Raw genomic sequence first — 15348 nt, 5'->3', positions numbered from 1 at the left:
TTGCAAATTTTTCCAGTGCTGGGCAGAATCGAACCTGTGTCATATATATTCAGACAATGTATTCATACACGCACCATGTGCCAACATCACAGCGGTGCCACTAGATGGTGCAGCGTGTCCAGAGGGCGGCATGAGGTAACTGGCTGCACGCATGCCTCATACACGGCCATGTTTTAGCACTGGCGATACGGTGTGTTGCTACATTGCTTCAACACTACTCGCATTAATGTTGACATGCACTGTGAGATGGGTTCTGCTGGAATGTTTTATTTTTTCAGCTTCAGCACAACAGATTCGACATTGCGACCTTACATGGTGGCAGGAGCAGAAAGAGGAAGCCATGAGAACGTGACTCACACAGATGTGTGCTCCTCCTGCTGGCCATAATCATGTGTTATTTGCAACATTTTCACGTTTACATGCACACCAACTTCAAATTAAATGAATGCCACTGTACAGCCAAATTGTAACACGCACACTACCTCGCGAAGCTTTTCAGCAATGTTTTTGGAACGCACCTTACAAAGGCAAAGTAATTGCATGAGCAAAATCATGTTTTTCAGTTTCAGCAAAACATGTTTGTTTGGCAAGATATTGCATTACATTAAGAGCACGGCAAGAAAGCAATGAAAATGTGCTGCAGAGAGTTGTGTGAGCCATAGTAACACAATGTTTGCGGCGCGTTCAGTTGCAAATGAAAATAATGCCATGCACAGGCAAATTGCAAAACAAAGACCATCTCGTTATTGTTTTTAACAATGTTTCTGAATGCACCTCGAACTATTAAAGTTATTGGCAATCAAATGTTGTGACATCATTGCTCCAGCAGTGCTTGAACTTGCACTACTCTTTCACAACGAAACAACACTTCCCATGCTCCATCAATAACAGTGCTGAGCCTTGGCATGAGCATGGTCTCCAGGATTCATACATTCATTGCACCAGCCACAACATAAGAAAGGTGGGATTTTCCTTTGCCATCAGAAGATGACAGGGGAGCACAGGGGGCTAAATGAAGCTTTACCTGGACAGACAACTAGGCTAGGACTAACTATCATCATGTGGAAGCAAAAATAAAACTGTCTGAACTGACTACAGGTTGAAATCGTGCTGCAGGTGATGTACTGAAGTATATAAAGAATTCATAGTGAAACATGAACAAAGAGTCAACGCTAGACATCATTAGGCTGAATGTACAATGTTCTCCATCTGATTGACACTGGCTCTCAAGCGCCTCTGCAACAGCACCCATACCATGTATGCCTGCTGAGTGTCGTTTGATCTCCGAACAAGTTGATGACATGCTTCAGCGTGGCATCATTCAGCCGTCATGCAGTCTGTGGTCATCGCCTATTGTTCTTGTCAAGAAAAAAGACGGCTCAGTCCCTTCTGCGTCAATTACCGCCAATTAAACAAAGTTACACGCAAAGATGTATACCCTCTGTCATGCATCGATGATGCCCTGGACAGCTTGCAAGGAGGCGAATTTTTTGCTTAAGATCCGGTTATTAAGACTTAAGGTCGGTTTATTGGCAGGTCCCTATGGCACCATCCGATTGCCCGAAAACTGTCTTCATAACTCCCTATAGCCCTTATGGATTCGATGTTATGCCCTTCGGCCTATGTAATGCCCCAGCAATAGACAAAAAGATGATGGACAGCGCACCTTGCCAAGATGTGGACACGCTCGGCAAGGTGCGCTGCAGTGACCATAGGATGGTAAGATCTCGAATTAGCCTAAACTTGAGGAGGGAATGGAAGAAACTGGTACATAAAAAGCCAATCAATGAGTTAGCGGTAAGAGGCAAAATAGAGGAATTCTGGATCAAGCTAAAGAATAGGCATTTGGCTTTAACTCGGGAAGAGGACCTTAGTGTTGAAGCAATAAACGACAATCTTATTGGCGTCATTAAGGAGTGTGCAAAAGAAGTCGGTGGTAACTTCGTTAGAAAGGATGCCAGTAAGCTATTGCAGGAGACTAAAGATCTGATCAAGAAATGCAAATGTATGAAAGCCTCTAACCCTACAGCTAGAGTAGAACTGGCAGAACTTTGCAAGTTAATCAACAGGCGTAAGACAGCTGACATAAGGAAGTATAATATGGATAGAATTGAGCATGCTCTCAGGAATGGAGGAAGCCTGAGAGTGTGAAGAAGAAACTAGGAATAAGCAAGAATCAGATGTATGCGTTAAGAGACAAAGCCGGCTGCATCATTACTAATATGGATAAGACAGTTCAAGTGGCTGAGGAGTTCTATAGAGACTTATACAGTACCAGTGGCACCCACAATGATAATCGTAGAGGGAATAGTCTAGAGGAATTTGACATCTCAAAAGTAATGCCGGAAGAAGTAAAGAAAGCCTTGGGAGCTATGCAAAGGGGGAGGGCAGCTGGGGAGGATCAGGCAACAGCAGACTTGTTGAAGGACAGTGGGCAGATTGTTCTAGAAAAACTAGCCACTCTGTATACGCAATGCCTCATGACTTCGAGCGTACAGGAATCTTGGAAGAACAGTAACATAATCCTAATCCATAAGAAAGGGGACGCCAGAGAGTTGAAAAATTATAGGCTGATCAGCTTACTGTCCGTTGCCTACAAAGTATTCACTGAGGTAACCGCAAATAGAATCAGGAACACCTGACTTCTGTCAACCAAAGGACCAGGCAGGATTCCGTAAAGGCTACTCAACAATTGACCATATTCACACTATCAATCAGGTGATATAGAAATGTGCGGAATATAACCAACCCTTATATATAGCTTTATTTGATTACAAGAAAGCGTTTTATTCAGTCGAAACCTCAGCAGTCATGGAGGCATTACGGATCAGGGTGTAGACGAGCCGTATGTAAAAATACTGAAATATATCTATAGCGGCTCCACAGCCACCGTAGTCCTTCATAAAGAAAGCAACAAAATTCCAATAAAGAAATGCGTCAGGCAGGGAAATACGATCTCTCCAATGCTATTCACAGTGTGTTTACAGGAGGTATTCGAGACCTGGATTGGGAAGAATTCGGGAGAAGAGTTAATGGAGAATACCTTAGTAACTTGCGATTCGCTGATGACACTGCCTTGCTTAGTAACTCAGGGGACCAATTGCAATGCATGCTCACTGACCTGGAGAGGCAAAGCAGGAGGGTGGGTCTGAAAATTAATCTGCAGAAAACTAAAGTAATGTTTAACAGTCTCGGAAGAGAACAGCAATATACAATAGGTAGCGAGACACTGGAAGTGGTATGGGAATACCTCTACTTAGGACAGGTAGTGACCATGGATCCGGATCATGAGACTAAAATAATCAGAAGAATAAGAATGGGCTGGGGTGCGTTTGGCAGGCGTTCTCAGATCATGAACAGCAGGTTGCCATTATGTATTCCTCATCTGGCCGTCTCACTTCTCATGCCCGACTTTTTTATCGAAAAGAATAAGTATCGGTGCATGAGCGAACCATCCATATCTTTGTTTTCGACAGAATTTCTATTTCTTGATGCAAGGCCCTTGCTTATTTTTTATATGTTTGGTTCTGATGCTGGTCACTGCGTGTGTGTCTCTTTGTATAAATACGGCTTCCAATCGCTAAGTAAACAGTTGTTAGTGAGTGCCGTGTGTGGGTGTTGTGTGGATGCATGTGTAGGTGTATGCATGAGTATGAGAGTGCTGATTATTTCAATATGACAAGTTAACCCATAGCCCAACAGCAAGTTCTACTTGCACTTTGTACTGTCATGGACTACTGAAATATGAACTGGGGCTAACCAGAACTAATTCTCTCATTTCACTTCATTTTATTTCATTTCATGATCACGGCTCAATCTGGCAGGCGCAAATGAAAATGGAGAGCAAATGTATAGTTTTCAGTCACGCGAGAGGCCATGGAGGGATGGGAGGAGGTGGGGGGGGGGGGGGGGCGCTGTGCTTCGGCAGCAGCTGCGCATTTTGTGACCGGGCACAAGAGGTACTGATGATCGCAGCTCAATCTTGCATGAGGCAAGCAGGGAGGCAGTGTGGGGGCTGGGCGGCTTCCACTCTGTCAACAAGTGCATACTATGCATGGTCGTGCGCGCTGCATTTTGAAAATGACCTGCAGAAGGCTCATACCTCTGTGCAGGCTGTGTGCTCGCTGCTCTTGCATTGAAGTGGTAGACTGCACGAAGGTCAATTGGTTGGCTGCTACTGCCGCATTGCTCACACCAGCGTTTTGACAGCGAGTGTCTGCGCTAATCGAGTATGATGTGTTCATGTTTGCTCGTACACGCTGACACTATATGTTTGGTAATTCAGTTATTAAGCGAATGTTTTCAAGTTTATACGGCCGATAAAACCACTGTACTTATTTCGTATAGCTGTGCACTAATTTTCTATCCCAACCGATGCTTCGTCTTGTGGGCGAAACTGCAACTTTTTTCTTTCGCTGACATGCGTAACATCAGCATGGTTATGGTTTGTACCATCTTTGGTGACTAGATGTGCAATTAAGCAAGAATGCGCTCTCAAGTATTACTTGCAAAAGTTATTCTGCTTTGTCATTTCTGTTTGCCTTTCATTTTTCTATGAAGTAGTTGAGAGTTCGAAGAAATAGCGCCTAGCGAGGAGGACACATACTGAAGCAGGAATAAACGAACTCTTCCCAAAATCAGGAAAAATATAAAATAAAGAAAAATTAAGGTTAACATTTCGAGGCCCCTATGGGCCCCTTGTTCGCGCCTGTAGAGGCCTCAAAATGTCAACCTTCATCATTATTTCTCTCCGATTTTGGTGGGTGTTTGTTTATTAATGTGAAAGCATTCTATGGCTCATGAGGCAGAACATACGCTATAGTTGTCGGCGTGACCACATGATGGTACAAAAGGCTTCGAACCCTTAACCTTTGGTGGGAGTTGAAGCCATGACCTTCGCTGTTAATTAAGGCTATGAACCCTGTGGTTGCAGTCAAACCCACGACCTTTGGTGTTAATTAAAGTGCAGTTAAATCAAGACAACTAAAAGAGCAAGGCATTGCATGGTGGTCGCTATGCTTTCGCATTCATCCCCATAGGGATAACTAATACTCCTGTCAAACGGGTATGTTAAGTGCACTTACGGGGAGTGCACTTCGGGACCATCAGTGACACTTTAGGTTACGCGGTGCCAAACGGGAAAACAGAGTGCACTCGCACTAAAAAAAATGGCGACAGACTAAAACCATGTTTTTTGAAGACGTAGTTTAATGAAAAGCTTTTAAAAAGCGATTGCTTTAGTTTTATTATAAATAAAAACAATCGTAATCTATACTTACTCAATAAAAAACGAAATTATTTTTATCATAAGAGTGTTGCAAGTCAAGGCCAGCCAAGACGAATGCCTCACCTATCCAGAACAAGATGGTGGCGTGCTCATAGAATGTGCATCGCTCTCGGGTGGTGTTGGCATTTGTGTTTGGGGCCATCATTTTTTAAAAGAACGTGTTTATGCGAAACAATATTGACTGAACATAGCAACCTTTCGGCAATGTTGTCTCCTTTTCACTGCTGCATTTGTATTGTAATCACTATTAATGCCTTTTCGCACAATCAAAATTAATGACAACGGCATCTTTCTAATTTACAAAAAGAAATGTACGCAAGGCGGCGCCTTGAAGTTTCCTCCCGCGGTGCGAGTAACCAGCGAAGTGAACAAGAGATGGCAGTGCCAGCGCTTGCGTCGCGCTACTGGATATCTCTGGCGCACGCAATGCTATCGGTGGTATTCGATCATTTATCAGCCAGCCGAGTCGGGCTGAGTCACTTGCATTTCACGAAACAGCGATAACATGGCCTAGAAAGCGTGCGTACCACCACTGGTAAGTCACGTATGTTGTCTCAAGGTAGAAAACAAGCTCGTTGGCGCCAACATACGATGACTCATTCCATTTCCCGGGAACACGCATCTTACCTTATGAAGCAGACGACGGAAGTGAGAAGCGTTTTCGACGGAATAATCATGCGCTTTGAATTAGCTGCTTTATATTTACAGCGGAGGAAAACTGTTTTGCTTTACTGAGAACCTTACGTTCAGCGCCTTCATTTCAGTTACTTAGGCAAAACGCCAAGTTGGCGTCATATTACGAAAGCAAAATGGGGCCATCGGCGCCATTTTATTCGCGTCGCATCTACATCACGCATCAAAGAAAATGGCGGAATGTCCAGAATAGCACCCTATCTTAAATAATAAAAAACCAACTTAATCCAGTTTGAATAATAAGGGGTAGTGTTTATTTTATTCAAAAAGAAATCAGAAGAGAGGGCTTAGTAAAATGCACAGCGAATAAAATATATTTGAAAGGAACAGTAAAACCCACTACAAATCGAGTCGAACATTCTCAAATACGTATAAGAATGAGATGCATGCACAATATTTTCGAATATGAGCTATTAACAGATAGCTAGCTAATTGGTTTTAGGCCTGAACTTTGCCACAAGCGAGATTCTCTCGCAAGAGCTGGTAAGTCAACCTCAACTGTCCTGACATACTCTCAGCCCGCGCACAACGCCTCAGTGTTGCGTTTCACTGTTTCTTTAAAGAGTTTTTTTGCTTGGATGAGGGACACCTGCATCTCGGCGTCAGCCAACACTTTGATTTTAGAGTGCAAGCTCCTTTAAAAAAGCGGCGGCATGCTTCCTTTCCCGTTCATTTCTCAACGCGTAGGTACTTCGTCTTTTTTGTTCTCCTTCGGCTGCGCATTCGCCACACGAACTATTTGAAGCATCCTCTTGGACAGTTGTACAGTCAGCGTCCATTTTTCGCACTCCCTAGGGGCCGCGAAATCGTCCGAAAAAATGAATGCATGTCTTTTACAGCCCTTAAGGGCTCAAATCGCCACAGGCACGCCCGAAAAACCTCTGAAGGCCCGCCAGTACACTTATTAGGCATACCGGTGCTCGTACTGTGACGGGAGATGGCGGGTGCACGAGGAATACATGCGGTGTGCCGCGACAGTTGCCCCTCCCCATACTTGTGCTTCACAGTGTCGCATTGCTGTAATGAGGCAAAGCTGGCTTTCGGGAACCGGCATTATGCAACGCGCCGAGCGTTCCGAACTTCGAGGCCAATCGCGATGACCACAGAGACGGTGTCGGTGCCATTGCAGACAGCGGCTTTCAGTGAAAAACACGGCACAGAACTGCGAGAAGCTCAATACCGAACCTCGAAGCAGCTAGGCCTAGCATTGCCGCGGTGGTGGCTACGGCTGCCAGCGGATCTGCGTGCGAGTGTGCCGGTTCGAGGTGGCGAGGTTGTCAAAATGGCGGCGGTTGTGGCTTTCATTAATGCCGTTTTGGACCTGCGGTCACGGCAAGAAAGTCCGGAAAATCGGGCGGCGAAGTGTTCTCTCCGTAGTTTCAGACGTTCTTATACACTGACCCTATGGGGTACGTATAGGTGCCACGAAGCCGTCCGTCCGGAAAGTCGCTCGTTGACTGTACTCTGGCAATTCCTACAGCCGACGACGCGGCATCAAAGACCATTCGTTACGATTCCTCTCTGTTACTCGAGCCAGCATTAGCGCTACTTACTTCCGTTCCCTTTCAGTAAAATTGCAGCTAATTTTCCCTGATAGAAGCACAAATTCCCCGAGTTTTCCCTGAGTTTCTCCAGATTACTCAAGATCCCTGAGAATTCCCGGTTTTCCCGGTTGGTAGACACCCTGTTAATATGTGCGTTGCAAACCAGAAATGCAGAATTGCAGAGTTCGACAGAACACTTGAGAGATTGTGGAGGTGGCAAAGATGGCACATATGTAACACAAGATTGCATTAGCATTTCGTCGTTATCGCTGTCAAACAAGCAATTGAGATATCTGGGGATTGAATGAAACAATATTAACTGAACCTGCATGCTTGACGAAGTGGCTTACTTGGCAAGGAAAAGAAAAATTTTAGTTTCTTCGTTTTCCTTGACCCGTCATTTCTTTTTCTTTTGGGTTTCCATACATTTATGTTTGAACATGTGACCCATAATGTCAGCTGGAAGTTGGCGCTTGTCCATGCTGCATATCACCAGTGCTTTGTTCAATTGTGTGTACACAAAGTCAATGGAGCAGCAACTAGCCCAAACTTGTGTGTGGCTGAAAATATGACCCTCTTAATGTCTAGTCAGATTTTCCTTCCTGCTTTTTCTTTTCTTTTACACCGTTGTTGGCGTATGTTCTACATAGTGCAGGAACAAGAAATATCCTCTAATGTCCTCTGTTGAGTGTAAAGTATCATCTATTCCTTCTTCCTAAAATCTACTTTACCAACTGTGTCATAAAAGTCTGATTTATTGCTCAACCACGTTACTTATCGTGTACAGGTCCCATATATACAGCCCACGTTTCTTGCTGTTGCAAAGGTTGCTGGTTCCACTCCATTTTACTGAGAATTAGGGCAGAACAGCGCTACTTTTCCCCCATCCATCACCTGTATAGGAGACAAAACTTTCTTCAAGACATGTGCATCTGCCATAGTGGCATAGTCGCTATGGTGATCTGCTGCCGAATCTGAGTTGGTGGGTTCGATTGCCAGCTGTGCTGGTCACATGTGCGCAGAATGCATAAATGCTCGTGTACCATATGCTTTAGATGCATGTTAGAGAACTACAGGCAACCAAAATTGATCACTTTTATTTCTGACCATGAGCGTACATGTGAGTCTCAAAAAAAAAAAACAATGACATATAGTATTTGAACTAAATGTTCATTAGTATAGTAATTAGTTTGCAGAGCTATCCAAGACTAGCTTCACTGCAGCATGTCAAATATGTTGTCATGGGTTTTGTGCTTCCCACAATTCATTCAGCATTTTGAGTTATCAAACTCACTGCATCAAACATCATATGTTGGTCTTTGTGAAGTTTAACCCCACAATTTAACTTTCTTCCAGACATCTACTGAAAGCTTCTAAATAAGGAAAGAATCTGCACTGAATTATTTTTTCATCACTTCAACTTCAACAATATCTTTGTTTTCATTTGTATTTTTAAGAAACATTTTGATAACAATTGCACCCGTCAACTCTACATTTACATTTTTGGACCCAAAGGTGTTGGAATAAATAATAAATAGTGAAATTTTCTATGTGACTGAAGATTAAAAAATCACTGGCTATGACTATAAAACATATTTTGGCACATAAAAGAAGAAAAAAAAACACAAGAAGAAAATTTTGCAAAGGGCCCCAATTTATTTTCTCCGATATGTGGGATGCTACCTCACAGTCTATTCGATAGGGCAGCTTGTAAATACACAAGGACGAACAAATACTAAGCCCAGTTGCTAGCTGTCTTTAGAACGGGTACCTGAACCAGCCAGCGGGCCACGTGAATATGGGTTTTTTTTTCAACACCATGCAGACTCCAACCATCGCAGTTGCCTCTCATAGTTAGCTACAATTGAATATTAAAAGAATGAAATATCAGTTGCCATGCTGGCACAAATAAAGGACACAAGCATGAACAGACACGAACAAAACAGTGTTTGTTCATGTCTGTTGTGCGCTTTCTTTGTGTGGGCCATATCAAGCCACCTACTTCTTGCACAACAAGTACTGTTAGAATTAAGCTTCACATTGCTGCACTGAAGGAATTCACCTGCCACAGTAGCCATGGTGTCATTATAGACTGAGGTTGCGGGTTCGATTCCAAGCCCTGTTGTTGCAGGTGCATTCCACCGGGGTTGAAATGCTTACACGGCCATGTGTCATGCTTAAGGAGCACATCAAGAACCCTCCAGGTGGTAGGAAAATAATTTGAAGCCCTCAAAATTTTGTGTCTCAAGTACTTGCCTTAGAGCATTAAAACTGAATTTAAACAAAAGTAATCTTTATGTAGAAACTTTTGAATGTTTGCACAGTGTTAGTAACTGTATATGTTCAAGAAATGTTCCCACAGTGCGACGCACATAACTCTGATATCATGTGCTCTGTAGGCCACCCATAGGTGTTTCCCAAACTGCAATACATAGCAAGATTTTAAAGTAAAAAAAAAAGGACAACGATACTACTTGGAGCAAGAGCAATGAGTTTGATTCCTGAGCAAAATACCGACAATGACTGGCAGTGTTCAACACGCCAAAGCAACAAATTAGGGTATCAGCGAACATAATGGAGCCTAACAGACTAATTTTAACTACCTGCAGTTCTTTTACCCTTCGACTGCTGTCCTTTTTTTTATTGCTACACGGCCTCTACCAGGTTTTTCTTTCACATGTTAGTTCAGAGGATATTTCATGCAACATATAAGCTGGTTCTCTGCCGTAGCTCACTCCCAATTCATAAACAGTTCATAAATTCCATTGTCTGTCAAGGCATCTGGCGTAACTTTCTCTGAATTTATAATTCAAAAACAGTTAACAAATTCCATTGTCGATCAAGGCGTCTGTCGTCCCTCTCTTTTAATTCATTATTCATAAACAGCTCGTGAATTCCATCATCTGTCAAAGCTAGGACAGAACTGCCACAATGGCTTGCCATGGCTGCCCTGCTGCATCTCTGACCCTGCTTGGCTTCCTTTTCTTTTTAAAGCGATAGCATTTTGTCCTTTTCACAGAATTTTGCTTTTGTCCCTTTCTAATGCTTTAACCGCATTTGCAAGCCTCTTGTTGTATGAGAGACATTGAAGGGGCAACGGAATGTGAACAGGGTGTTGCAGATCAAATACAAGCGAAAGGAGGAAAGTGTGGTGGAGGAAGTGAGAAGTGGTGAGAGGAATAAATCACGGCTGAGCTGATAGGGTGGTGTCTCATAAACAACTTTCAAAGCAAACAGTGGGGTGGGATGAAGAAAGAAGGCACCTTGTTCATGTGTATTTTGTGTTAGTCACATACAGCTGTTATCAAGATTCCGTTTTCGTTGTGTGTCTGTTGCATGCTAATGCACTGCCTGCTTCCCTGATGTATCATGCGCTTGTACTTGCTTTGCCCTTGGGGTGGTTTATATATAAGGTCCTAAGGCAGTGTACTTAGCCCTGCCGACATACACGACAAAAAAGTTTGTGCAGAAACAGCTCGTCACTGTTGTGTAGCTAAGGCTGAACCTAAGAAGTGAGGAGAGGAACCTGACAACCTACATGCAGAACAGAAGAAAGGTCTCCTATGATGCAGACTTGAACGTTACCCTGATCATTAAGCAGCAATGAGTGAAGATGAGACCAGCAGAATGCACCAGCGGCAGAAAAGTGGCAGTGACATGATGAGGAAGAGGCTGACACACCCGTAGCCCAGCCGGCTAGGTGAGGCTCAGATCCAGGAGTTCCCAAGACATACTGCCAGTCAATGCAAATTCAACTAAAGGGGGCCTCCAAAAAATTGCTGGAGTGGCCTGTCAAGGATGTCTGAAAGATGGCTGTGTTCCCTGTATAGTGTAACTCAATATTCGATGATACCAGCTGCTTTATCTTTTTTGCTTTCGTGTACATTTCCATGGAAACCAAAGTCACCAGTTGGCACCAGCAAACATCAAAACGGAAGGGATGTACGCTTCATGCCCTATTTCCACCTAAAACTATGCTTTGATGGCGGAGCAAGTGAGAGCAATCAGGCACAGAGCGAACTGATCTGAATTGACCAGTGGAATGTGTGAACCTTCTCCAAGTTGACCAGTGAAATCTGGATTGGCTGCAACGGAGAAAGAAATGCTGCTCCAGATCGACCAATGAAAAACACGTTTCATTTTACAAAGCTGAGCCCGAGCTATGTGGTGCATGCCTGATCGCATCTCTGGCACTTGAACTTTCTGAAACTGGAATGTTTGAAAGGTGGCATCGTATGAAACTTTTAGTCTAAGCATACATATTTTTATGGTACTTCTAAGGTCTCTTGTATTTGTATGGGCTTCCTTTTGCCAGTTTTGCCCAGTTGAGGCAAGAAAATAAATCCAAAGGCGTTGCACTGCAGGTAAATTTAACACCTTGCGCACTCACTATGGCTAAATTTCCCTTGAGTGGGCTCAGTGTTGCTACAAACACTGAAGGCACTGCCATATTTGAAGGTATGTTCAATGCGCCACCATCAATTAGCAATGGGGAAAAATTTTTTTTCTTTTCTCAAAATGCATGCAGCCAAAGAATAAATTGTGGACTTGCTTTCAGACTGCACAAAAATTATTTCTATGCAAAAACGTGATATGATCTGGCCATCCAGTAAACTGACATTTAATTACTGCATAACTATGAAGACCTATTAAAAATGCAAATAGTTTCATCCTACCATCTTGACTTTCTTACAACGGATTCTGCAGCACATACAGGTAAAATGTGTAAATTTGCCATGTTTATTCCATTTCATTTATTTATCCTAAAGGCATGCATGGAGGCATGACATACAGAAGATGGGGCATAATGAAAATACAAGGCAATAAAAGGTAACAAGGTAAGTGCAAGCATGACAAAAGAGAACAAGCCAGGCAGACAACACTGCATCCACAGCTGACAGGAACACGCTCTGCAGTGAACGGACAGCTTTGGCTCCACGTCAAGGGGGGTTTGGCAGGGGGACATTTACTGATGTGCGCACATCTCATGCACTTGCATAGTACTGCCAGTCGTCAATCTACAACATGTACTTCTACCTTTTGCTAGGGCCTAACAAGAGAAGCCTCCGTCTGGAGCCAATCCAGATAGCGCGCCCTGTCGCCCACTGTTAATTAAAATGTCCATTTATGAGCAACCTCCTGGCAGTGTTTTACATCTATTTTTGCATTGTCCTTTTGATTATAACAGGTATAAAGCACTCGGGATAGACGTCAAACCTTGTCAGGGCCTTTGACTTTGAGCAGACAGCACTAACAAACAGGTGCACCAACCAGAAGGATCATAACGAATACCTCTGTCAGCTGCTGCCACATTACGTATTCAACACTATGAGCAGAGAAAAGTGAAATGGACTGTATCCTCTGAAATGTGGTTGTTTAAGCTTCAACTACAAAGGTTTTGCCTTAATTTGCCTTCACCCACAACCACAACTTGACAGATGGTACATGGCATTATTATTTCGACAACTTGGCAGTGGTTGTTCATAACCACAGATGGCACCAAGTGGGTTAGATGTGTTTACTGCTCCCAGAAAGATGTGCACATTTGCCAAATTTTGGGTGCAAGGTACAAAAGTGTCACATTTATTTCTGCCACATGTTCATGAGAACTAAGATACAACAAAGTGTGATTCACTGAAACTGTCTCCACGCAATAATGTGGCAGCCGTAATGAGTGCCTACACAAAAATTTTGCCTTGTTAGGTAGCCGTAAATTCTGTAATGATGTCTACAAGCCTCAATTCCTCAAACACACGGTAAACCATGAAATATAGTATCTTTCAAACGTGAGAAATCCAAGGCGCGCGCCAAATGGATCAATGCTGATGGCGTGCTGCCCAAAAATTCCGAAGTGTGACAAGAGTGGGTAACTGTGATCATTTGGCATTGCACTGATGCACCGGTGAATTAGGCGGAGATACAGCCTCATCGTCTCGCCGAAAGTTTTGGAAGTCAACTCATTTCCTCACACTTACATGTTTATGACCCACATGGGCGCTCAGCAGATAGCCGTGTGACAGGGTAGTGCAAACGAGCTGGCTTTGCGCTCGACACGTTTATATAAGAGCAGTGGTAGGTAAAACAGGCCGTACAAACGTGCAAAGTTTTTGCTGCTAAAATTCTCACGACGCTCCATGAAGGTTCATATCCTACCAGGAACAGTCGAGTGCGAGATATCACTTACGAACAAATATTGCATACACAAGAAAGCAGCATTCGATGAGGAAAAGCGTGCGATGCAACGGAGACAGCCCTTTGCAAATAGTGCGACGTCCTTTGGCGTTCACTGCTGCCTCTCAAGCAATCTATCTTATCGCTTCGCATCCGGGTCAACTCTGTACTGTACAAAGTCTGTACAAAGACATGCTCGAACGGGAAGAAAGCGGCTAATCGAGGGGCCCTATACTTATTAATCATATCATAAGAAGACAACAAACAGACACCAAGGAAAACACAGGGGAAGTTACTTGTACTTACTAACTGAATTAAAGAAATTTATAACTAACTGAATTAAAGAAATTTATAACTAATGGAAATGAAAGTGGATGAAAAAACAACTTGCCGCAGGCGGGGCGGCAAGTTGCTTGCGCGTGCGAGCATCGCACGCGTCTGCGAATACGTGGGATCGTTCCCCGCCTGCGGCAAGTTTTTGCATTCACTTTCATTGCCATTAATTTATTATTTCTTTAATTCAGTTAGTAAGTAGAAGTAATTTCCTCTATGTTTTCTTCGGTGTATGTTTGTTGGCTTCTTACAAAAAGATATGCGCGATAATTTAGCGTAACTGTGACACGACATCACTACTACAGAGGGAAACTTAGCGATTTCTAAGCGGTGCAAGTTGACGTAGTAGGGGGTAGCCGTGCAGCGAAGAGGAAGCTTGAAAGTTTACCTCGTAGTAGCGATGTCATCTCGCTGCAGCAAGGTTTCGTCAAACAGCTAATGAGATGATAACATCGGATGTCTGCCCTATGAAAAAGCTTTGTTTGCCTTGAAGCACCGTCGTCGCTGCTGCACAATGCAATCGGTGGGTTGCGTCGCCGACTCGGCGCCCCGCGAACTTGTTTACAACTTCGAGCATGAGAGGAAACGAAAGTAAGCTGTTCGCTACGACCACTAGACAAATAGCAACGCTCCAAGATAAACGTGTGGGGCAGAATCTAGAAATGGATAGATGTTATGAGGGTCACTTTTGGAATGGGGCGGCGGGTTGCGCCATCAAGCCCTTGCTATACTGCCTAATGTCCTACCTACGTTAAAAAAAAAAAGAACACGATGAACTTTTACAACCAAATTTTCTAATCCCCTATTGCGAACTGTGCTTTTTGTACGTCTCTGTCTTTTTTTGTCGTTTCCCTACTTTTCTTCCACCCTTCCACCAGTCCTCCAATCGCCTCTTACTAATCCATATTGCGGACATGTTTGCTTTACCACTGCTCCCGCTGAACTTCCTTTTGAGTCATCATAAAGGCCGCCACTCCTGCGACCCGGTCGTAGGAGTGGAAAGGGGGGGTAACCGTTATAGTGCCCTGGTCGTACGAACGGTTAGGGGCCCGAAAGCGTTAGGTTCACCCAAATAGCCGCTAAATAATGATTTGGCTTGGCTCCGTATATTATTTTTAAATGGGTGTCGCTAAAGTGATGGACGCGACGTGAGCTCCATTCTGCCCGTGCGGACTTCGGCCGTGCTCCTGGCTGCTCGTGTGCTTTACTAGCTTTGTGGAACGCGACGATCGAGCCCAGAATCGGTGCTTCCGTTCTGTCCGTGCGGTCTTCGCCTGGGTCAGTGGCTGTGGAGAAGTGATTGTAGCTGTTTGATGTCGT

General features: G+C 43.8%; 1 protein-coding gene across 3 annotated transcripts in view; it reads right to left on the bottom strand.

Annotated features, from left to right (window-relative positions):
• Positions 1–14674, bottom strand: part of yip2 (yippee interacting protein 2) — a 67637-nt gene extending 52963 nt beyond the window's left edge. The window contains exon 1 of one of the 3 annotated variants that reach the window (XM_070525301.1): positions 14417–14674. In XM_070525301.1, the coding sequence (XP_070381402.1) occupies positions 14417–14435 (19 nt within the window). In that variant the 5' untranslated portion in view covers positions 14436–14674. Of the gene's footprint in view, positions 1–13499; positions 13519–14086; positions 14152–14416 lie in introns of those variants that run through there. The other 2 variants (XM_070525302.1, XM_070525303.1) reach the window with 2 other exon arrangements.
• Positions 14675–15348: the final 674 nt, after the last annotated feature.

This window comes from Dermacentor albipictus, chromosome 9 (assembly GCF_038994185.2).
Source record: "Dermacentor albipictus isolate Rhodes 1998 colony chromosome 9, USDA_Dalb.pri_finalv2, whole genome shotgun sequence".
Classification (NCBI taxonomy): domain Eukaryota; kingdom Metazoa; phylum Arthropoda; class Arachnida; order Ixodida; family Ixodidae; genus Dermacentor; species Dermacentor albipictus.
This window is presented reverse-complemented; position numbering and strand designations above follow the sequence as displayed.